This window comes from Engystomops pustulosus, chromosome 2 (genome assembly GCF_040894005.1).
Source record: "Engystomops pustulosus chromosome 2, aEngPut4.maternal, whole genome shotgun sequence".
Taxonomy (NCBI): Eukaryota; Metazoa; Chordata; class Amphibia; order Anura; family Leptodactylidae; genus Engystomops; species Engystomops pustulosus.
In genome coordinates, this window is record NC_092412.1 from 126,023,981 (window position 1) to 126,049,820 (window position 25,840).

The 25,840-nt window shown below is 38.5% G+C and overlaps 1 protein-coding gene across 1 annotated transcript in view; it reads left to right on the top strand.

Moving 5' to 3' along the window:
* Positions 1–25,840, top strand: part of PPM1E (protein phosphatase, Mg2+/Mn2+ dependent 1E) — a 150,098-nt gene extending 124,258 nt beyond the window's left edge. Inside the window, exons 5-7 of the mRNA XM_072136283.1 lie at positions 12,750–12,893; positions 15,501–15,594; positions 17,954–25,840. Of these exons, the coding sequence (XP_071992384.1) occupies positions 12,750–12,893; positions 15,501–15,594; positions 17,954–19,005 (1,290 nt within the window). The 3' untranslated portion in view covers positions 19,006–25,840. The remainder of the gene's footprint in view (positions 1–12,749; positions 12,894–15,500; positions 15,595–17,953) is intronic.

The window sequence follows — 25,840 nt, forward strand, 5'->3', positions numbered from 1 at the left end:
TATATATAATTCTTAAAGTGTTATCTTTATTAGTAAAACTATTAAAAAATAGATATAGATATAGATATATATATATATATAGATATATATAGATATATATAGATATAATAGCTGTATTAAGACTTTCTTGTAGTTATTTACCACTGCCATAAGGTCACATAGTGTGCACTGTTAATTAATAAACAGAAATAAGACCTACTACAGTGTGTGTGCGCGCACTATGAGCAATATCAGTAATGAGGCAATAAAACCCCCAAACAAAATACCACAATGCCATATGTCAATAAAAATATTGGGGGACATAATACTTAAAGGGAACCCATTTGCTAACCCACAAAAACGCCAAACTGTTCTTTGTTCAACACTTTCATGTGTCCAATTGGTATTTTTGTATCTTTAACACGTTTTGGTATTCCTCTAAATACGTTTTAGTATTACTCTTAACCACACCCTCTCATCCCTAATATAAAGTAAAGTAAAGGAGGGAGGGGAGCTGAACTATACAGTCAAGCTATCTTGACTTCTCATGGTAGTTTTGACTGCTAACTCTGCCCCCTAGCTCTGAGGTGTTCCCTTTCTTGGCAATCACACCCTGTCCAGCTGTACAGGCACACTGAGCGTTTGGCAATTCACTGCAAAGTAGATATCCCCCTCCGTTTAGGAGCAAGTGTGAGTTGCACATGCATGGTGTGCCTGTGAAGATGCCCAGGGTCTAGCTCACAGGCGCAATGCACAAGCCTGATCGCCATGGAAGAAGATGGTAACGTTGGAGCTGGGGAGGCGTGGAAGCTTGACTATATAGTTGAGCTATCCTGCCTCCTTGACTTTATGAAAGGGATGAGAGTTCAGGATTAAAACAGTTTTTTAGAGGAATACTTAAATGTTTTGAAGCTATAAAAACACCAATTAAACATGTGGAACTGATTGGGGGTTTTGGGAGGGTAACAGAGATGACAGGTTCCTTCTAATGTGTAGCAAGTGTTTAGGTAAACTTAAAACCCATTAGTTGTAATATAAGCAATAATTATATACTCATCTTCCTCATTCAATGCCGTGGTCAGTTTCCTCCTTTTGTTGATGGGAATGGTGAGGCTCTTAATACAGTTGCCACCTTTTACAGTCACATTTGGGTGAAGAGCAAAGTTCACCATGGACATGTGACCACTTTTTTTTTTTTTTACTTTAGCTCTCCGTTTGCCATCCATTTAAAGTAAAAATACGTTCCTAATCCAGCAGTACATTTCTAATGGTTTTTCAATTTCATGTCATATTTATGCAACTCTGCTCTCTCCCCCTGAGAGCAACTGTACCAATGAAACGGACACCATGGGCAATAATGAAAACTATCGTACAATCCTCCTATCTATAAAATTGGTACCACAACCACAGGTCAAGCTTTCATGTGTGGTATATATGAATTTGAATTAGATTTTTGAAGATTGCTTTTACAGGGTAGGACATGTATGTAACGATTCTCTAATTATTTGACACGTTGCAGAATAACCAGCTCTCTCTTTAAATTCTTAGTTGCCAATTGCCTTGACAACCTAAGGAGTCATTTCTGGAATCACTCTTGACCCTTATTAAATTAAAAAAAAAAAAAAAAAACATTTAAAGGCACCAGCTGCCATGTATATAGGCCCTGCAGACCTAGTCTACATGATTACATGCCTTTTCTTTGATTTTGTCATCTTGATGCATTCTATGCAATGTGAAGCACTTTTTCCTTGATAATTGTAGAGAATTTTGCCAATAATCCTATAATTGACAGCTTTACCTACAGTGTAGAGATAGTGTTAGGTATTCTTTTCTATGATGAGTTTTTGTTTTTCTAGATAACTTTACTGTCAGAGGTTTTTTTGCTGTTCCTGACATTATTTTAGAATGGATGTAATGTAGTGATTCTTCATTCTTCTCCATCTGTCATCTGTGATAATAATAAAAAAGACAAGAGCATGCTGTTCCTTTCTGTAAAAATCTGTACATTTGTTTTATTTTTCGGATTACATAAGAAATGCAAAAAAGAGCCACAAAAAACATTGGCCCACATGCATTATAGTGTGTGTTCAAGTTTGTGTCTAAGTTTGCATGCAAAAAGTGTCTTTGGAGCTTGCACATATATTTACTGTACAGGCGGTCCCCTACTTAAGGACACCCGACTTACAGACAACCCATAGTTACAGACAGACCCCTGTGACCTCTGGTGAAGCTCTCTGGATGCTTTAGTCCCAGGCTGCAATGATCACCTGTAAAGTGTCTTTAATGAAGATTTATTGATAATCTTTGGTCCAATTACAGCAAAAAATGGTGAAACTCCAATTGTCACTGAGGCAAAAAAAAATTGTCAGGATCTACAATTATAAAATATACAGTTTCGACTTGCATACAAATTCAGCTTAGGAACAAACCTATAGAACCTAATACTGCCTGTATTATTTTGTTTGCGCAACAATTTTATTGCGGTTGCATTTTGTCCAACACTTTAAAAAACTGTGCACCTACAAGGGTGTGGTAGTGGTTATTCATAGTTTAAGGCATTTATGTCTAGAATCTGACACAATTGCTTTGTATGGTGTCTATTGAAATTGCATTAAAAAAAGTGTAACTGTGTGCACATCCTGAAAACAGACCAGATTCATTAAGAGCCTGCAACACTATTAAATAATGTGGCACAAAATGAACTAAGGCAGATTGCACTAGTTTTAATATATCTGTGCCATAGTGTTAGCAAAGCTTCACGTTTTTCAGTTGTTTAGCACATTCTAATATAGGGGTATGCCAGTCTCACTGTTTAATGGACATTTACCATACAGATGGGCCGTAACAGATGCCGGTGGTACTTATACTGAGCAGATGCTATAACTGCGCAATCTGTACTTCATCTGAAGACATACCTTTATGTTCTATGAAAATAAAAGTGAGGATATGGCTTGCCATGTGGAATTCATGGAATCGTGGGATCCTATGTGATGGAGCCTTTTGAAAGAGTCCTGGCTTGACAGGTTTATCTGTGTGTGTTGTAGGTAACTGTAATTCAGTAATATTGTAGTATATAGTACAAACATTGTAATATTATAGGTCACTAGACTAAAGGGGGCTAAAAAAAAAAGTTTTATGAAGTATTTGAAGGACATTCTACTACCAGAATGAAGGATTGTAAACTAAGCACACTGAAATACTGGTGTGTGTCCCTTCTGGCAGGGTCTGCTCTTCTTGTAGCTTCTTATACTCATTTGTGTAATTTTTAAAACCTGGGCATGAGGGGCTCCAGGCTCCATTGACATATATGGAAGCTGGAGCCCTAAAGTTCATTTTCATAATTTTAGAACCTTTTTTTCTTAAAAACAAGGTCCTAAGAAGCTAAAAGAAGAGCAGAATCTGCCAGAGGGGAGCACACACCAGTATTTCAGTGTGTTTACTTTACATTTCCTCATCCTGGTGGTAGATATCCTTTATCTCCAAGATGGGATACTACAACTCCCATAAGTCCCCAACTGCTCCTCCCTCTCCTGATCTGCTCCCAGTGATCTCTGAGGTGATTATCTGATAGTGTGGGCTGCTCTTTTTACACAGTAATGGTGGCTAATAAACTTCATGTTTACTTGCTTTAGCTTTGTCTGTTACTGCCAGCATTGCACATTACCTCCAGCCCCACTTATTTGGTGTCTCCCCATACTAGCCATACTGGATTTGTCTTTTCTGTGGCCTTTATGTGATGCTTCCGCCCAAACAATTTCTGGAGTAACTAGAAAATAAAAACTTATCATCCGGTAGCTGGGGGAGGGTGCAGCCAGCACATAAGAGTCATAACCTTTGACCAGTTCTACTATGTGTTATGCAAGCCGCCCCCATGTATGTACCCAATTACAGTGGTGGCCGGTCTCTTAATAAATCTGGTGTAGGGCTTATGAGTTGGAAAGAAATAGAAATGGTAAATAGAGTGGTTTGGGCATCCCCAGCTCTCTCCTCTCCCCACTGCACCCATTTTCAAAGAAAACTGACAGACAAGGCATAATAATTGCGTGTGTGCATGTAAGATCGTAGGCGCATGTATGTGTCCATGTAGTGAAAAAGTGCAGACATGCATGGGCAGATTCTATTTGGTAGAATAGCCATGCAGGTGCAGATTGTATATAGTAGAGCCCCTAAAATGAAGTCCCATGTAAATGTGCCCCCCAGCCTACCAACATGCAGTTCTTAGTAAATGACATCACTCCCCTGCACATCCAGTCCTGTTCTGGCTTACATATCTTCACTTCTTTTCTCCATGAACTGACCTGTCTGCAGATATTTTTTAGGCTTCTCTATTTCTTATTGAAAGCTCCACCCCTTCTGTGGCCTCAAACCTACTGAGTGCAACCAGCTACAGCCAAACCTAGTAATAATCACATCATGTGATGTGAACATGTGACCAGCACAGAGTGCAGCCGCTTTTCCTCCTATGCCTTCTGCACGGGGAGTAAGTTACAAAACAAATTAAAGGGCCAGCAGCATTTTTTTTTTCATCATTTACAGTATATTTAAACAGTAAAAAGAAAAAATGAGCCTGATCCATGTTTCATGTCGAAGCCTAGTAACAACAAATGCAGTTATCTGGTGTAAGGACACTTACTGACTCCCATAACTTGGTTAACTGGCCTCCGTGATCTGGTAATATTCATTTCCAAGTGTTCACACTTTAAGTGGAGTTTGGCTTTGATGGGAGTCTGGGGACTATGGAAGGGGCAACTGAAAGACTTGTTGACCTGCTCTGGTTCCAGTGTTGCTGTAGTCTTCCAGTCTCTGACACCTCTGCCCCTTTGTGTCAACCACTTGCCTCACTTTTGACATTCAACACTTTCTGACCTCGCCAGTAGCGTCAAAAAAACAGAACTTGCTTTACGTCAGAAGCTCCTCTTTAAAGGAAATCTACCTTTAAAATTAGTCCTGATAAACCAGGGACACTTACTCATAGATCCAGGCACTGCAACTCTGGTAATCTTATTATATCCATGGCCTTATAAAATCAACTTTTCAAATGATGCTAATGAGCCAGAAGGGCTCTGGATGGCTTTACCAGTGCCTCTCTATGATCTGGCCTCCCAAGCTGCTACACTGTCTCTCCTCCTCCTGTTCCCTCAGCACTTCTCCCTCCCTCTTACTGATGTAATCTCACAAAATGGGAAGGGGATGGGTAAGTGCTGGGGGATCAGGGGTAGCCGAGACAATGTAGCAGCCTGTGAAGCCATATCATGGAGGGGCAGTGGTAAATCCCTCCAGTGCCCTTTTGGCTCATTAGCATCATTTGAAAAGTTGATTCTATAAGGAAGGCGGTTATAGATAACAAATATAAAACATAAGATCAGCCATGGTGCATAGATTTGTGAGTAAATGTTGTTGATTTATCATGCTATACTTTAATGGTAAGTTTCTTTTAATGATAATTTTCTGTCTATAATTGGAGTCATCTTTTTATGTATATTTAGGCAGCAAATATATTACAGTTAAATGGGTAGCATTAGGCACTGATTCCAGAAGGAAGCCAGAGCACTTGCAGTTGTCTTAAGGCCAGTATGGAAAATCAGGCTGCTTATGGTGCACTTGAAGGCCAATTTGGATACCCATTAAAAATTATTATGTGCCCATTAGTGTCTCAATTTTTGACCACTAATGTGCGTTTTTCCTTCTATTATAGCCCACTACCCAGCATTATTGTTGGTGTGGGAGTCGTTTTGGACCTGATAGACTCCCTTTAAGTCTCCAATAATGCTTAATAATGTGTCATTGAGCTCTGAGTCCTTGTAGAGCTTAAAGCTGTAAAGTTATTAATAGAGTATCTCCGTTTTGAGAGTTCACAAACGATTATAGGAGGAAAATAAATTCAGACGGGTCCTAATTCTTTCATTTATCATTTTCTTTAAAGAGCTCTTGGTAGCTCTTTCTATCCTCCGCTTAGCAGTTAATTATATCTCAGATGTCAAGAGTGATTAATACTGTGCAGAACTGAATTCTCCTAGAAGATTTCAAAACAGCCCTTGTAACTCATAGGCTAGAGAATTACTGCAAGTTATAAAATATTCACACTGCACTTTATATACAGTATAATATACTATAGAAAGATATATATATATATATATATATATATATATATATATATATATATATATATATATACAGTACAGACCAAAAGTTTGGAAATGCCTTCTCATTGAAAGAGTTTTCTGTATTTTCATGACTATAAAAATTGTAAATTCACACTAAACGCATCAAAACTATGAATTAACACATGTGGAATTATATACTTCAGTGTAAAACAACTGAAAATATGTCTTATATTCTAGGTTCTTCAAAGAAGCCACCTTTTGCTTTGCACACTCTTGCCATTCTCTTGATGAGCTTCAAGAGTTAGTCACCAGAAAATATTTTCACATCACAGGTGTGCCCTGTCAGGTTTAATAAGTGGGATTTCTTGCCTTATAAATGGGGTTGGCACCATCAGTTGTGTTGTGGAGAAGGCAAGTGGATACACAGCTGATAGTCCTACTGAATAGACTGTTAGAATTTGTATTATGGCTAGAAAAAAGCAGCTATGTAAAGAAAAACGAGTGGCCATCATTACTTTAAGAAATGAAGGTCAGTCAGTCCGAAAAATTGGGAAAACTTTGAAAGTGTACCCAAGTGCAGTTGCAAAAAACCATCAAGTGCTACAAAGAAACTGGCTAACATGAGGAGCACCCCAGGAAAGGAAGACTAAGAGTCACCTCTGCCGCAAAGGATAAGTTCATCCGAGTCACCAGCCTCAGAAATTGCAGGTTAACAGCAGCTCCGATTATCAATGCCCGGTCAATGCCACAAAGAGTTTAAGCAGCAGACACATTTCTACAACAACTTCATGGCAAAATAGCTGCTAGGAAACCAGTGCTAATTACAGACAACAAACACAAGAGACTTATTTGGGCTAAAGAACACAAGGAATGGAGATTAGACCAGTGGAAATCTGTGCTTAGGTCTGATTAGTCCAAATTTGAGATATTTGGTTCCAACCACAGTGTCTTTGTGAATGGACTCTACATGCCTGGTTCCCACCGTGTAACATGGAGGAGAAGGTGTGATGGTGTGGGGGTGCTTTGCTGGTGACCCTGTTGGGGATTTATTCAAAATTGAAGGTATACTGGACCTGCAGCTGCATGCTATTCCATCCGGTTTGCGTTTAGTTGGACCAACATTTATTTTTCAACAGGACAATGATCCCAAACACACCTCCAGGCTGTGTAAGGGCTATTTAACCAAGAAGGAGAGTGATTGGGTGCTATGCCAGATGATTTGGCCTCCACAGTCAACAGACCTGAACCCAATCAAAATGGTTTGGTGTGAGCTGGACCGCAGAGTGAAGGCAAAAGGACCAACAGCATCTATGTGAACTCCTTCAAGACTGCTGGAAGACCATTTCAGGTGACTACCTTTTGAAGCTCATCAAGAGAATGATAAGAGTATGCAAAGCAGTAATGAAATCAAAAGGTGGCTACTTTGAAGAACCTAGAATATAAGACATATTTTTCAGCTTTTTCTCTTAATTGTTAAGTATATAATTCACACTAAAGGCATCAAAACAAATAATTTACACTTGTGTTCTCTACAATTTTTACAGTCATGAACATACAGAAAGCTCTTTGAATGAGGTGTGTCAAAACTTTTGGTCTGTACTGTATATCAACTATTGGTTAGGGGTGGTGTTACCAATAATGTACCCCATGAAATTACGTGGGGCCCACAAGTGGTGGTTTTGGATACCAGGAGAAACAGGATGCTAGAATAGAGCAAAAACTTTCTGATCTACCATTCAGAGATGTGCATTAGGGACCTAGAAATGCCTAAATCATCCCATTTAATGCTGTTATTCCATTATCGTATGTTCATTTATTTTACCTTTTTAACATTAGACATTGACTGGTAAACAGACAGACCTCACAAGCCACACGTAGGCCATTGTATGAATCTACATGTACAGTACATTGGCATTACATCATTTCTCATGAAGAGAACTAGTATTCTCTAACCATCTCACCATATACTCCGCCTCAATAAGTACAATCAGAGAAATAAGAAATCCGCCTCAATAAGGTATTGCCTGATCTCTTCAATCTTTTTCTGCACATGAACATCTGCATTCTCGGCCATACTCTTAAGTCTTTTCTCTTGTTTTCAAAGATCCTTTATTTATTTACAGTGAGCTTCCCCTAGTGGAGGCTGCCAGGCAAAGATTTTTTTTAATCGAAAACGAAGATAGTAGGTAACATGATAATATTTATAGTGAAAACTGTGCAATTTGCTGAAATTTACTTAAACTTTTATTTTTCCATCATTACATTAACCCTTTAGGTCTAAGCCATTTTAGGGGTTTTAGGCCCAGGCCTGATTTTTAAAATTTTCCCTGTTATACATTATACATTTGTAAGGCTCTAACATATCAAGGGTATTTTGAGATTGTTTTCTCGTCACACATTGTAATTCAAAGTAATAGAAACATTTTGATGACATATTTTGTATTCAGTTATGAAAAAATTGAAATTCTGCAAATTTCAGAAAATTATTAATTTTCAAAGTAACTTAATAGCTAACATTTCCTGAGTGTTTTATATCGGAGTGGCTTTTTATGCATCCGCTCCCTTTTCTAAGCTATTAGGCAGTTCAGAATTTTGAGTGCAATTTTTCAATTTTTTTTTTTAAATAGGCAAAATACTTATTTAGAGGCACCTGTTCAGCTTTAAGTGACTATGAGAGGCCTAAATAGCAGTAAAACCCATTAAATTATGCCAGTTTAGAAACTAAACCCCTTAATGTGTGAAAGATCTACTTTAAGAAGTGTAACCCTTTAGATGTTTCACAGGTGTTAAAACTAAATGGAAGAGTAATTTACAAACTGTAACTTTTTTTAGACAATACATACATTTTTGCCAAAAATGAAACCGTCACAAATTATTAAATTTAGAAAAACTCCACAAAGTTTGATACCCAATTTCTCCTGACTGATATCCCATATATGTTGGTAAACTGCTGTATGGGCACACAGCCAGGCATAGAAGGGAAGGAGACGCCATTCAGAGCAGGTTTGCAGTGTCAGATATTAGATACACTTTTCAGGAACATCATTTACAGGGGTTTAATAGCTAATAATCAGATTTTATTAACTGTTTCTTGGTGGTGGTTAAAAAAAACAAAACATTAATTCTCTTTATGGTTTTTAGTATTTTTTTTTCCCCGTACCATAAAAATAATGTGTTATCTTTATTCTTTGGGGTATCACCATTACGGCGATACCCTATTTATATAGCTTTTTTGTGTTAACTTGTTTTGCGATATATAGAACTCATTTAGGAGAATTTAGCTTGTTTTGCCTCACCGTGTATTTATGAGCATAACATTGTATTTAATTTTTTTTACAGGCTGTTTTAGAGCTTATTTTTTGCAGGACAAGCTGTACTTTTTTATTGGTATCATGTTGGGGTAAATGTTACTTTTTGATCACTTTTTATGAGGTCATAATTTAAAAAAATTTTTACCTTTTTTTTTTTTCTCGGCGCTCACTGTACGGGTTCAGTGACCATTTTATTTTATTGCACTGTATGGGTTGTTACAGACGTGGTGATACCCAATATGTAATGTTTTTTTGGTTATATTCACTTTTTATGTTGTATTTGATTTTTATACAGAATGGGACTTTTTTTTTTCTTTTTTTTTTTTACTTTGTTTTATTTTGTCCCAGGGAGAGACATGAAAAAGTAATCATTTTGCAGGCTGAGAGCAGCACTGTTAGATTGTGTAAAATGCACAATCTGACAGGCTTCTAGTGAAGGCAGCTCTGGGGTCCTCCATTGAAGGGTACCGATCACCGTAGCAATGCAGTACAGTCACTATGACCACAGTATCTATAGGGTTAAACAGGCGGGATCGCCATAGTCTCGATCCCAGCTGTTACTGCAGGATACAGGCTATCGCATACTGCCGGGATCCCGTGATGATCACAAAGGCTCGGCTTCTGAGCCCGGGCAATCACCATGACATAATTCTATGTCAAGGTGCGGAAACTACACAATAAAGATAATTTTTAACCCTTTACTTTATAATTTTACTCAGTTTTATTGCTGTTTTAGCTCCTATCACTCCCTATGCTGGTCAGTGAAAAATTCCAGAGTGTGGACAGGGACTCTCGAAGCAGACACATTATGATCCATCGAGTTCTGTGAGCTCAAAATGTGGTTAGATTATCAGAGTACAGGTTTATATACCCTTTCATTTAACTTCTGAACATTGTACTACCGTAGTATCTGACATATTGAAAGAGAGATGAGACAGATGAAAGATAACAAGATCCATAAGATGCATATTACACACAATGAAACTGTCAGCTCTCAAAGAACTTATCTGTCTGTAGCTTTACACTCCTCACGCTGCTGCCAGCAGGATGTCACTGTCTGTGTATCAGTGTGAGCAGTGTGAGCTGCTTCTGGAATGGGAGGGGCTAGATTGCAGGGAGCAGAGAGAGAGAGAGAGAGACCGAAATCTCAGCTCCACAACCGTCAGAAAGAAAACCCAGATGGCTTCCCTGACCCCATGTCTAGGGGCAACTGAAATTGTGTACCCCAGGACTGATAGAGGCAGGTTGGACTTATGAACAAAAATACAGCATTTCACAGATATAACAGTGAATTAGAGAATGTGTGCTATTTTGTTTTATTGAGTACTTTTAAGAAACTTGTCTTTGTGGAATATCGCTTTAAAAACTTGAAATGTTTAATTCATATGATTTAGGTACATATAATATATTTAAAAATAAACCTTTGGGAATTTGTCATCATTTTTTGGGTGTGATGGGATGATTGGCTAAGTTTGGCATTTCTTTGTCGTTGTTTTTATGGTGTGGTATTTTGTAAAGGGGACTATTCTTTGTGTGAAATGTAATTTATTTTTATACTAGTAGTGACTACTTCTTTAGACCTGGGGGCATTTATTTGGCTGCCATTCAAAGGGTATAGGAGATTATTATACATTGCAAGCCTATTAGTCTCTAGGAGACTGTAGGCTGCCATGGCAACTCTGTAATTCGATCGCCAACCTTCGATGATGGGCGGCGCCCATCAGCAGCAATGTTAGGTACTGTGGTCGGGTTCAACTGTAACTGCCGTGTTCCGAACGAGCATCGACTGTGGCCCTAACAGGCATGTATCTCCATACACCCCCTACAGTACATCCTGGCGAAGGGGTTAAAAGCCCTTGGACCATGAAATGTTGTTCACTCCTGGTATAAATCCTTAGATTAAGAATAGAACAGAAATTTCTTATTTTTCTGTATATTTGTGGAGTCAGTTTGTTTTATCATGCCTCTAAAACCACCAAAATGGTCACAAACTCTGCCTCCATAGCCCTACTCTGCACTAGACTCAACTTTTGTAAAATACAGAGTATTCAGTGTGCCCTACATTTTTCCAAAAATCCAATATAGACTCTGGGTTTATGTCTTAGTAGAGATAACTAATGACTATGGGCACAGTATTCTTATTGTTTGTCATATGCGAGTTTTACTGACCTAGTAGAGAAATGAATTTAATAGGCAGCATCTATAAATGGTAGCTCATGCCTCACCTGTGTGTATACGTGTGCAGTAGAAAACAGCCTGATGATTCTTGTGAACAAGCAGTGCGGCTGGGAGGAGGAGTTGGCTATACAATTATTCTGAGCACGCGCAATATTTTCTGAGTGGAGCAGATGTGCGTGTGACATGGTGATATCTATCACAGTGACATGAAGCTCAAGGTGACATTGGACAGAAACAAAACAGCACTGAGCTGTCAGTATAGTCATGGATGATGTGCCTTGTACCTCACCAGCTGTGTCCAAAGGACTTGTTACGGGAAAGAACGTGCACAGTTGTACTATCTGACAGCCTTGCAGGATGATAATGACAACTAATTTTTACTTGTATTATTATTGGCTGCACCTCGACCACCTTACATAAACTGTCACTTTGGTTGATGACCTGGTGATGGGGCAAGTATGTGATTACCCCAGTCTACTGCCTTGTAGCTTTGAATCCATATCATGAAGTAACATTACGGACTATTGGCACTCTTCCCTCTAAATTATACATCCTACTAAGTCTTCAGTTTATAAATTTATATGGGGGAATTGATCACCATGCTGTCTAGTTTCTTGTTTGAGTCTCATCTGTCTTGAGATTTTTTTTTTTTTTGCCAACTGTCAAATTGAGACACTTGTGTAATTTTTTAGTTTACAGTTAGTTTAGTTTTACAGATGAGACAAAAAAGTCAGACCATATTATAACTCAGCATATCTGTTATGCGCCATTGAAATACTCCATATAACTGATCCACTGTGTCATGACTACCTAGCATAACATTCACAAAGAAGTAGTGTCATCATATAGTTCATATAGATGTAGGAGGGTCTTTTTATATTGGGTGATGAACTGAGCAATGAAGAGGAATTGATGTTCCTAGAAAAGTTGTTTCCCACTCTTTTGCCCCCATAACAGCATGTAAATGCAGCCAGCCTTGTTCATCCTTGTGCCATTTGCAATTGCCAGTGGTACAGAGTCCTGTTGAGCAATTTTAAGGCTAATGTGACAGAATTTGTGATTGTAAATATATCTGAGCAACTTTTCCGATCATTTAAGTGCACAGTGAGTGATTTTTTTTTGTTTTATAGTATTTTAATTTTAAGTAAATGTGTGCCTTTTACATTTTTTACTGTAGAACCTGCGTTGTGGTACAACTGGTGTAGTAATCTTTATCCGTGGCAACATGCTCCATGTGGCCTGGCTGGGAGACTCGCAGGTGATGCTAGTACGAAGAGGGCAAGCTGTGGAGTTAATGAAGCCACATAAACCAGACAGAGAGGTGAGGACTTCTAACGTATGTCATCTCTTTTGTGAACGTTTCTTCATTTAGAAATAGCTCTGTGTTCCTAAAGGAATTGTGTTGCCAATTTTTGTTTTGACTCTTAAAACTAGATAATTAAACATATGATTTTTTTGTAATTTTTTTTTATTTTCATTTTTATCTATGATTATGGGGTTGTCATCTTGCCTGAGTATTAATAACAGCATTATTGATATATTTTTTAGCAGCCTCATGTACATAGGTCCAGCAAAAGTCCCATTAACAGCTATACAAGCGCCATAGCCGGTTATACAGGGTAATTTTACTCTTTCAGAAAATTCCAGTGAGGATAAATCCACATAAGCCTCCCCTCTCTACATCAGTGTGGGACAGTACAGGATCCAGGCTATCAGTGTTAAATCTGAATGAGCTCCTTCAGATGGCACTGTGTGCAGGAGTGCGCTAGGTTTGCACCAATAACAGAATTTTCAGTGCCATACGATACCCAGAGAAGTAATAAAATACTCAATGCCGATACTTTCACAAAACAAAAAAATTATCTGAATTCAATGTTAAGGGTGTTGTCACATGGGGCAATTATTTGTGTTTAGAAACGCAATGCAAATGTCTGGAGGCAGGGTTCAAATCAATTTCATATGCGTTATACATTTTGTGTTTTATACATTTTTATTAATTCAATTTAACTGCATTATATGTTTTTTTTTTTTTAAAAATCAAAAATAATGTAGTGATATAAAGAGATCTCTGGGAAGATCCATATCTATATAACAGTGCATTGAGATTGTGTCACAGTGTAACTCTATGGAAACTGTAGTGAGATAAAATCCTCCCATTGACAACCAGTAAGTCCATAGTCTAGTGGATAGAGAACTGTTCTGGAAGCACACCTAGCGATCACCTTTATTTTTCCCACAGCTGCTTATAAATTTAATGTTGAGATCTGATTGGTTTCCATCAGAAACTAGAACAGTTTAACCCCACTGTATCTCAATGGCATGGTAGAGAGTGGAGGTTGAGCTCAAATCCCCATCTGGGCAAAACATTATTTAATTGAATAACATGAGACCTTGTCTCAGGGGAAGCCCTGGGAGGTGTAGAAAGTCCATAAATGGACAGTTCATGATATTTCCCTAATGACATCGTCTCTGCTCTGCTCCTGGCCCAACACATTTATAAGGATTCCCTGACTGGACACATCTATTCAAAGGATTCCCTGCCTGATGCCACCTCCTCCATGCAGACATCTACTAGGGGTATTTAGAATGGCACCAGTCATTCGGTACCGTAAATGACAGAATCCCAGTATTGAGAGTATCGAACAATTCCTGAGGTTTCGATACACCGTCCAACCCTAGAGTGCACAGTGCCAAACAGACAGGTCCTATATGTAGCAGCCGCAGTGCAAGAGGTCATGTGAACAGAGCATCAGCAGCCCATACTGAATTACTGAGCTCTAGTCACATAACCTTCCAGTTCGCAGCCCGATTCAAGGCTGTGAAGCCAGAGTGAGTAATTCAGTGTAGTGCCAGTCACATAACGACTGACGCTTCTACAGGAAGGACCTTGTCTGTTTGGCACTGCACTGTAATGCGCACAGTGCCTCCCGCCATATCATGATGACACTGACTTCCCAACTCTGTACTGTGATGGGGTGTGGATACAATTATGCCTGGGCATCCAGTGACTTCAGTGATGACGTAACTGGGATTCCCGAAGCAGAGGCTTCTGTGTGTACAGACTAGTGATCTAATAGGCTGTTACCATTAGATCACTGCTACATATATTCTGTATATATACATGTCCCCTGCTGTTTTTATAATGTGCTCCCTGCTAACTGGTTCCCCAGTTAATTTTTTTTGTACTTTTTTTTTTATTGAATTTTTCTAATTTTATTTACTTTTACTCAATTTACAGAAAAACTTAAGTGGTTCGCTATCCTAACCTCCCACTCCACAGTAAAAAATACTTGTGGCTTCCACCAGTGTCTGGTTTGAGGGCCTGCGGCGTCTGCCAGTGTCTGGTTTGGGGGACTGTGGCATCTGCCACTTGTAGCTCTGGGGGCCTTCAGCGTGTGGCATTTGTATTACTAAAAATGTCATAATCCTCCTGGGCTAAAAATATTCCTTAAAAATTCTATGAGGGAGTGTTTTTATTGTCCTGTGAAAAATTTTGTGCAACTTCTGGGCCTCAGTGATCGGGAACTAACTTATTGATGTTTTGTAGGCATTGCTCTATATAGAGAGGGATTGTAGATGAGTTGTGACCTCATTTATTGTTAGTAACGGCACAAATTATAGTATTTTATGTTATCTTATGTTATTACATCTTGTGTCTTGATTGCTTATGGAAATTCATCAGTTTTTTGCATTTGTTGTTATGAGCAAACACGCAGAACAGGTGCAAATCCATCCAATATAACTTATTTCCGTCTAATTTCCAAACCTGGATTTGGCTCATAACTAACGCAAATAACATGGCCTAACTAATAATCTTTTGATTAAACATCAGTTTCACCAATCAAAACCCACAAATCACTGCTATTTAGAATATATGTAATGGTCAAGCCGTGGTCACACAAGTAACATTATGTTCCCTTATTTATAGGATGAGAAACATCGCATTGAGGCCCTTGGAGGTTGTGTGGTCTGGTTTGGGGCATGGAGAGTTAATGGAAGCCTGTCTGTCTCCAGAGCTATTGGTAGGAGATTGACTTTAATTAATTCTTTCCTCTTTTCTTTGTCTCCTTATGGCCCTGATTTTAATTAAGTGTTTGATGATCTCAGACACACAGAAAGCTAAAGAAACATGAAACAGAAGATAAATTACACAGGGAAATCCACATTCATCTCACCTAGGATACAATTAAATTGCAGAAGCTCTAAACTATTACCAAAACGAATGTATCTGAAATTAATGCTAACATTCTGATTTTCCCAACTGTATAGAACTAATTAGATATACCACTGCATATGACAAAGCGGACCAATGGGTGACATCTAGAACTAGTGTTTCAGAGTGGTGCAGCAGCGCTTTTTTAATTCCTTCATTCTATATTATACATAATAATTTAAATATGCTTTACAAAACTGTGTAACAGGTGTTAAACTTGCTGCTTAAAGTAAACCTATTAAGGTAGATCCGGTGGCAGGTTCAACTAATGAATGGCATGGAAGCCCTTTTTAGGTCTAATCCTTGAGTGGCCTGTAACTTTATCTATCTTTTATCACCCAATATGCAAATATCTGAAAGAGGCTACTGGGGCGTGGAGTAGCTGGAGCTGAAGCTGCAGGGCACGGATACTCCATGCCCCAGCAGCCTCTTTGGATCCTCCTACTATGAGATCTAGGAGCTGCGTGCATTCGTCCACCCATGAGCAGTAGCTCCGGCTTTGGAGCCGAGTACATGCAGCCGCCAGCTCTGCATAGAGAGTCTATGCAAAGCACGGACGAGTGTGCGCAGCTCCCAAGAGGTGGGTACTGAAGATCTCATAGTAGGAGGATTCAAAGAGGCTAATGGGGCATGGAGTATCCGCGCAATGTAGCTTCAGATCCGGCCGCTCCACGCTCCAGTAGCTTCTTTCAGATATTTGCATATTAGGTGATAAAAGATTGATAAAGTTACAGGCCACTCAAGGATTAGCGCTAAAAAATGGCTCCCATGCCATTCATTAGTTGAAGCTGCCACCGGATCTACCTTAATAGGTAGATCTGAGATTGAAGGTTTCCTTTAAATAGCATCAAAATCAAGCAGTGTGACTGTGGTAATTTTCTTATTTTTGTTATCCATGGCCTCCTTCTTTCTAAAATAAACTTCTAAAATTATACTAATGACCCTGAAAGGCTACTGGAACGGTTCCCAGAGCCCAATCAGTGCTTAAGATCACAGGCTGTTAGACTATCTCTTCCTCCCCCTCTGCTCCTGCCCAGTACCAGGGCTGTAGAGTCGGTCAAAAGTGCATCCACATTCATCTCAACTAAAAGCCTACATCCTTAGATCAGGAATAGAACATACATTTATAGGACATTCAATAATTTCCCCAAATTCTTATGGAAAAAAAAGGATTCAGCGCATACTGCAAATTGTTGTACTTTTATTATATATTTTTGGAGTCTGTCCATATTATTCCGACTCCACCAAAATGGCCACTGTCTCGGACTCCACAGCCCTTCTCAGAACTTGTTCCTCTCTCTGCTTGATGTAATCTCGCTGCAGCACAGGAATTTTAGCACACAATGGGAGGGGGAATTGTAACAGCCTGAGAATCTGCAAAGGCCACCGGAGCCCTACTGGCTCTTGGTATAATGAGTTGATTTTTAAAACTTGATTTTAGAAGGAAGGAGGCCATGGATAACAAATATAAGAAGATTATCACAGTCATGATGCCTGAATCTATGTGCAAGGGTCCCTGGTTCATCCATGCTTGATTTTGATGGTTGATTTTCTTTACTTCATTGTTGTGGAATGGTATTTAATCTAAATTAATGGGGTTATCTGGATTCTCGTTCAACTGCTGCGCAGTCAGTCACTGCTGGTCCACATCGGTTTCTATCCGGAGATAAACCGTGCTGTTTCTACCACAGGTTTGAAGCCACTGCCCACCAGCATTTCATTATATATCTGAAAATATTTTACAGCTTCATACATTTAGAAAATGAATTATAGTGGTTGACTTCTATCTAGAGAGTTATATTGAAGAAACTTTCTCCACCTGCATGACTGACTGGTAGGTTGGTGGCTTCAAACCAGATGACAGGCTCCTAGTGTCTATAATATTCCTAAACAGTTCTGTTCTCTTTGCATAGTTATGGTGACACGATTTCTGTTTTTTAATGGACAGTACAGTGGCCTTATAAATTTTTTGTTTTAGAAAACTACCAGTGTAGGAATCTGGAAATGGACAGCTCCATACATTGTGTACAACTTATTAGCTATGCATTTTAAACTTACAATGAGATTCCGGGCCCATTGAATTTAAGAAACATTGAGGTGATGAATTGATATCAGCCTAGTATGTCATGCATTTGTTCAGTTTGTTTGTGTTTTTTTTTGTCATACAGGAGATGCTGAGCATAAGCCATATATTTGCGGTGATGCAGACTCTACCTCTATGGTTCTTGATGGTTCTGAAGATTATCTAATTTTGGCTTGTGATGGTTTCTATGATACAGTAAACCCAGATGAGGCTGTAAAAGTTGTGTCCGACCACCTGAAGGAAAATAATGGAGATAGTAGCATGGTTGCCCATAAACTGGTAGCATCTGCTCGTGATGCTGGCTCCAGTGATAACATCACAGTCATTGTTGTTTTTCTCAAGGACCTTAACCCAACAACCAATACAAGCCAAGATGATAACCAAGCTGAGAATACCTTTGATGGAGGACAGGAAGATAATGGAGATGACAAGGAGAATCAAGGAGACTGCAAAGGATCATGGCCTCTTCATCAGTGTTCAGCCCCAGCTGATCTAGGAGGTTATGACGGGAGAGATTCTTTTACAGACAGAACTAGTTTGAACCTTGGTCCTGATGTGCAGGTTATAGAAAAACAAGACTATTTAGACCCATTGCACGGGGGTGGCAAACCATATAGTGCCAAATGTTTGCCATGGTCCCAAGTGTCCAGAGCTAGCTCACCAAAGAGAGCCAAAGGAAACACAGAATCTGTAAGAAAGGAGACTTTAGAAAGTACACCTGCTTCTAGAGAGAAAGAGTGGGATGAAAGTATATCTAGAAATAAAGGCTTGGGATATGAGAATATCCTGATGCCCAGAAAGGAGAGCTTACACTGCCCTCTGGAGTTAAAGGATGAATGTCTGAAGGGAGTCATGAATGGTCCAAGACGTGCATCTCCTGTACGTTTCAGAAAGAGGAGAGGTGGAACTAAGGCCAAGCCAAACTTTCCAAAGCTCCTATCTTCCCAGAAGCCGCCTTACAAAGCATGGTCCACTTTATCAGTGCCAATGCATAGCATTGGCAAATATAGGATATCAGTTCATTGCCCTGTAACTTCTAGGAAAAGGAATCTAAGAAGTTGCATGATGAAAAGAGCATTGTTAAAAGAGAACAACTGTATAGCAATGGCCAACCGGCATAGGATCTATGAAATGTAAAAGGCATCCTGACCTCCCTTGTGTGTTATATAACAGTAGTGCTCCAGTGAATTAGGTTAGGTAGACCCAAACTTTAATGGCATTTTCCTCCTGTCCTAGTGTAATGATCTCACCTGAGTAGTGTGCGTTCAGAACTACATTCTCATAGTTGTTTGAAGCATCAGCTTGACTTTGTTGATGAAAGAAGACATAACATTTCTCTTTTCACATGCAGCAGCAGTTAGGGGATGATGGGAAATATAGGTTGTATTAAACAATGGCCAATGTCCTTTGCTGTAAGTGAACACTTAGGAGATGTATGTATCTTTATAAAGTCCACCACGTGACCTCTGTCAAATGCAGTACAGAAATGTCAACCTCACCCATGCAAGATGTCTGTGTGTGTGTGTCTCACATGGTTTTTATTCACATGATTCCTGTGGTTTTGTGGTCCTGGCCTTTAGTTACAATGGTCGCCATGCCAATGATGCAGGTTTCTGATTCTCCTAGATGTTTAAACCTTTGCCAATAACTACAGTATATTAGTTCTGGCAGTTATTAGATCAGTATTAAAGTTAATGATAGAGAGCCTTGTGGTGCCCTCGGCGACCCTCGACTGGAAATACTATTGCAACTGTATATTTACCTCTTAAGTATTCTTTATACATAAAAGCTTAGAGATTACTAGCAGTTATTTTTCTAGTTTTAGATAGGTCACTTTAATACGGCAATAAGGCACTGCTGGAGTACAGAGAGATATATCCAATTTTGAGCAATTCCTGTGGATAAGTCAACTTCTACAGCATGAAAAACACTCAGGTATTAAGGCGTTCAATTAGTATCAACCTTATAGAAATCATCCCATCTGTTAAATAGAAGTCCACAATCTACTATTCATCAGTGGGTTTAGTCATAGGAAATCTGATCCAAGCTCAGCTCCGCATGGCTCTCATTTCCAAGTACAATAAGAGGACATTTGCTCACAGAAGTGTTAGCATCCAAACTATCATATTTAATCAAACAAAGAAAGGGGGTTATTACTGTGTTAGCACATCATGTATATTTAATTATTCAGTACAGCATGCTCCTTTACATATGGGTTCAGTGACCTTCAGGCTGCCTTAATTTTATGCATCATGTTTCCTTTCAGAAAAGATGGTGTAGAATCAGTGGTGCAAAGTCATGTTTTAGATGGGGGCAGCAACAGGCAAGATTTATCAACCCAATCCTCATCTTCATGATTAGTTTATGATATTGTAACCCCCCCTCCCCCCAAACTGTGCAAATTCGAACTTATTGTGATGTATTGTGAATTAAAGCATTATAATACTAAATAGATGATGAAGTAGAATACATCTGATTGGCTATACTATTTTGTGTTAAACCATGTACCCACATTACTCCCATATTATCTGTAAATGTTAGAGCAAAATGCTAAGTCCTCCTGCACATGAATGTTGCCTTAGCCTCCTGACCACCCAGACAGTGTGTTTAGAGCCCCTGACTTGCCACAATAGTCACTGGGAATGTGAAAAATATGGATGCCATACAGACGATACACAGATGTCATACGGTCCTTATTTAAAGGTCAGTTGCTGTTTAATATAATCGTTTGCGAAGGGGTTGGGAAAAGCTAGCAACATCATTTCCCAGGCATTCTTTTTATTTTTTTTTGCGGATCTGCAAAATGGACTACATACGGCTCAGAAACGTGTTATACACTGATGACCGGCGGACTGATGAAATGGACCACAGACCTGTTGTTTGTGGCACAATAACAGCACACGTTCCTGTGCAAGTAGCCTAACATTCTTGCATCTGGTTTTCAATGCTTGAAACTTCAGAAGTTATGATGGAACAGGTTATCCAGTATATAGTAATTTATAGTAATTTTGCTATGAGGTGCAGGGTATTTCTCACAATACATGATTTTTTTGGACATTCACCTAGTGGCTTCAGTAATAGCATAATTTCCCCAGTAACTCAAATTGATATTACCGTTAAGTGGTATTTTCAGTTTTCTGATAACTCCCAGATCCACATTATCCAAAGTTGTGACAAGAAACCCCTGCAATTTCTAAATGACAGATGAAAATTATTTAGCTGAATTCTGTGCAGCACCTTAAGTTCTGCTCTTGGTTCTTTTTGAAGAATAAGAAGTGGACTCATGGAAATCATGTGATCGCATGGGATTTATTAAACAGTGGAAACAAGTAACACTTGATTGACCTTATTCTGCCAAGGGGTGTCAGATTTTGATATCGATACTTTTCCTATTACTCATATTTGACATTTTTAAAGTGCACTATATTCAGATGGTTACACCAGTATTAAAGCGGCATTGCATCATCCAGAATCCACAGCTATATGTGCCTTTTAGAGTAACAAAACAAATGCAAGACCTCGCAAGTGAAATAGATACCCAAGAAGTTTTTGAATGATTATAAATGAGCAATAATCAATGTTCATAGCAGACCTATTGTAAAATAGATTGGTGAACCAAATGTGGTAGAGATTTAAAGATATTTTAAAGGGTTAGAAAAAAACAAGACTTTTGGGGTGGCTGGGCTGCAATTTCAGACACAACCTGTGGACTGGCTTGACCTGGATTTTGGAAGAAGCCATCCCCTTTAGGTGGTCTGAACTGGTATTCAGTGCCACTTTAAGGAGCTGTTATGGCATGAAAGCTTTCACACAAGATTTACTTAGTTTTCACTGACATTTTTTAGGCTGGAATCACATAACCATAATAAGTCTCTCTTATACAGTCCATGAATCTTCTTCTTACCGTGGGTCTAGTAACTTGAATTTACAGCTTCCCAAGATGCCTTGTTTGCTGCTAGTTTAGGTCATTAGACCTGCAGCAGTTGTGGTATTCTAAAAAGACCTATTATTGCCGTGGATTCCAGCCTAAGGGTCCATGTCCCATAATTTGTCATTTATGAGCATTTTTTCCCCTTGTCAGGTGCTAATATGGATAATAATCTAGTAATATCCACATTTATAATTTGGATTTGTTTTTTTCAATTTAACAAAAAAATGGACAATCAATTATTTTAATTCTAGAACAGCAATCTTTTGGAGCATTACCAAAAGGTGGTACAACTTCAGACACTGAAGAAGGGGTGCCAAAATAAGATTGAGTTGGAGTGTGTTATAGGTCCACAGCCATATACAAATGTTACAGAACAATTGCCTATAAAATGGCACCAACAAGGAAAATGTTGGCAGAATTAATACCTGTGCGAAGCCTCTTCCCACTATAGCAGCTATGTTTTTGAGAATCGCCGGCAAACCCGAGGCATGAAAGGGATTGTATGTGATTATAAAATATGGCTGCTTTATGTCAGAAAACCACGCTAATCAGTGTTATTGGGCTGGGGGTCAATCGTAACCATGTTTTCACTGGCAACTAGCAGTGCATTGGAAATAATGTAATTTACTTTGGTCTCAAGCAAAGCAAGTCTTCTTATTTTTACTGAATGTGAGGCCAAGATCACACATGAATCAGGGGTTTCCGTAACACTCTCCACTTTAGGCAAATGTTACAGAAATGAAAAAAAAAACAGGTGGTGAGCAGTAGCGGCCATTTTACCTTCTGTTCCTCCTTAACGTGTCCTTTATTTATAGCGGTGAAAAGACCCAGGTATTTGAGCTATTTTTTCCGCTATCAATAACGTAAGGTTTAACAGAACCTGCTGACGCTTAGCCATAGAGTCATACATAAATTAAATGATCCCTTTCTTTTAAGGATACAGAAGGAATTTCCTTACAGAAGGAGAAAAGACAGTGCCATTTATTCAAATAGTTATTCACCATTAAAAAGCGCCCCTCCCCTGATGTATTTTATCTATTTATTGTGAAGGTTGATGCAGTATTTTGGGGTGTACACTTGCCTGTTGCTGGGTGCCTTCTGCTTACTAGTCATATGTCTATGGCAGTGTACAGAGCTGAAATATTGTCTAGTGACCTCTTTAAATGTAGCAGTATAATGTTCAGGGCAGCGGTTGCTGTAGAGATGAGGAGAACATAGTTTCTGTTTTCTCAATAATAGATGCATTTAGGGTTCAGCAGAAGAGTGTGATATTTGAGAAAGGCTGTGCAATGGAAATCTCTACTGATGCTCTCATAATTCCCTGAATTCTGGCATATCTGACAAAATGACACATCGAAACCTGTTCAGTGTGTCAGGCTTCCTAACATATTGTGCACATTGGCGGTAGTATTCAAACTTTCTACCTCCTTTTTGGTGTTAAAATCTCACAAGATAGACTACAGTGTGTTTCTTTGCAAAAATTGCCATATTTTACTGCGCTTTCTAAAATGAAGGTGGTGCACCCTAAGAGGTGCAAATTTATTATGATGCCTGTGTTTTACTCCAACAAAGAGTTGTCTCAACGGGTTTTATGCTAGGCTATAATGCTTAGTTATTTAATCCAATACAAAGAGTTCCTGCCACCAAGAAACCCAAGGGTTATTCTGGATACCAGGGATGTCGGTGTCAACGAGCAAGACAAAAAAAAACCCACACACATTGGCGCTGGTATTTAAATAGTGTATTAATTGGCTGCACTCATTTTGATGGTAATACTTCAGAAGTATACATTTTATCTGGTAAAACTGTGGTATTGCCATTGAATAAAAATAATAACTCTCCCCAATGTAGATGGGCATGGTTTAATTGTATGAGGTCTTCTCCATTACATGAGTGTCAACCTCAAGAGGATTTATATGACTCAGAATTATCCTATCCCCTTGACTGACCTAATCTATGTAAGGTCAAAATGAATTGTGCATTATGAATTGTGTTCTGGAAAACCAATTGATGGAAGCAATGGCAGCAGAATAACTGTTATGTTGCTAAGATATGGTATTAGATGTTAACATACTCAATATCATATTAAGTATATGACACATGGAATTACTGTATACCAAAACTGAACAAGGAGATCAACATAAAATTGGTAATTATGGGATACAATGTAAAGACCCTGAATGGAAGTTTGTGTCGCTACTTATAAGAACTAGCCTTGCCATATCTCATTAATGTTACTCCGAAACCCTTCAGTATATACAGTATATAGTAGTGATTTACTGGTCTGATATATGTACTCCTCTGGAATCTATGCTTTAGGTGAAGCAGTTCTTTGTGAAAAACAGTGTTCTCTCTTCATTCCACTGGTGATTAGAAATCTGTGCCCTATTTTGCTGCTTGCTGATGTAAGCAATAACTACCCCTATAATTAATGATATATAACATTTCTGTATATTGTAATTTATGACGGTATAACTTGGTGATAATGTAAAAACAAAATATTAGACCATTATGAAACTATATAACATTGTATTTAATGCAGAGGAGCATTCCTCAGGTTCTGTGTTCTGTACTTTTAGCGTGTTCCTAGTAGTGCTGATGTGTTCCAAAAAAACAAAAACAAAGAAAAAAAATTCTAAACATATATTTGTGTGTATAATTCAGCTAAGAACTGGATTGTCCCTATAACATCTGGTGGAATTGACCTTCTAAGAGTATTGTGTTGGTTATGATATATAACCCTGAAGTCATCAACTATACTCTGCTCATAACTCGCTTGAAAACGTCACTGTGAGTTGGAAATAAACCACTTGGTTTGCTTGTATACATCTTAACGTGGCTTCAGAGGAGTTCCTCACCTGCACTCACTGCTGGGATCAGCAGTGGGGAGAAGATGCGTTATTATACATATGTAAATATTTGATTTGCCTAGAAGTGCCATCAATATTCCTGCAGAGAATAGAATCATACACAGAAATGGCAATTTAAATTCTAGTTGTGTTTTCAATTTTAGTCACTTTTTGTTTTCTCACAATTTCCACATGGATTCTATTAACAGAACTGTGGCTACTTTGTTGGCAGGTAACTAAAATTGTTATAATACCTGGAAATGACTCTGAAACCAGGATGTATGTTTTGAGATATAACCTGCAGTAATCTTGGCGTTTATAGTATTTCATACAATACTGTTTATAGCAAGGACAAGGTATGTGTACAGATATGCTGGATGAGGAGTTTATGGAGGCCTCTTCTGCAATAGATATGAGATGGAGACACAGAAAAATTCTTGAAGGGTTGCAGATAACAACATGTTTGGTAATTTATTCATACAAGAGTTTAGGCTCTCTATTCCTTCTCTTCTAAGCATTGCTGTGAGATGAATAAAAGTATAATGGGAAGTATTGAGATTATTGTTCTGGAACATACTGAAACCTTTTGTGGAGGTGGTCTAAATAGGGCAGCTGCCTAATAAAGTGGGTATGGGATTCTTGTTTGGGTCCCAGATGGGAAACCATCATTTTGGGTTGTCCTGTTAAGGTCTCTGGTAGTTATACCCCTCCTCTTTATACATGACTGCTGCAGGGTATATAAAAGACAAATGTGTCTCTTGTATAAATAAAGTTATTTGAAACCAGCACAAGGACCAGCACAAGGCCAATAACACAAAATGTCAGACTAAATCAATTGGTAATATTAAAAATGAGTTTAATTTTCTGTTTGGATATAACATATCACTTCAACATACCATGTATTAAATCAAATGCAAAGTGTATTTCAACCATTGTTGTGTTCCCTAACTTCAAGAATGTTTCAAAATGAATCCAATTATGTTACTTTTTATGTTCTAACCATATCTAAAGAAGTAAATGCTCATTTCACTGATATTGTCCACAAAATCGTAAACACTGGACTACTAAATAGATAGTCTTTTTAAAGGAAACTAACTACCGATCTATGTTACCTAAAATGCAAAATGTTCTATCACATAAAATATTGTTGGGATTTGACCAGTACAGTAATAAAGCAAAATTGTTAAATTGA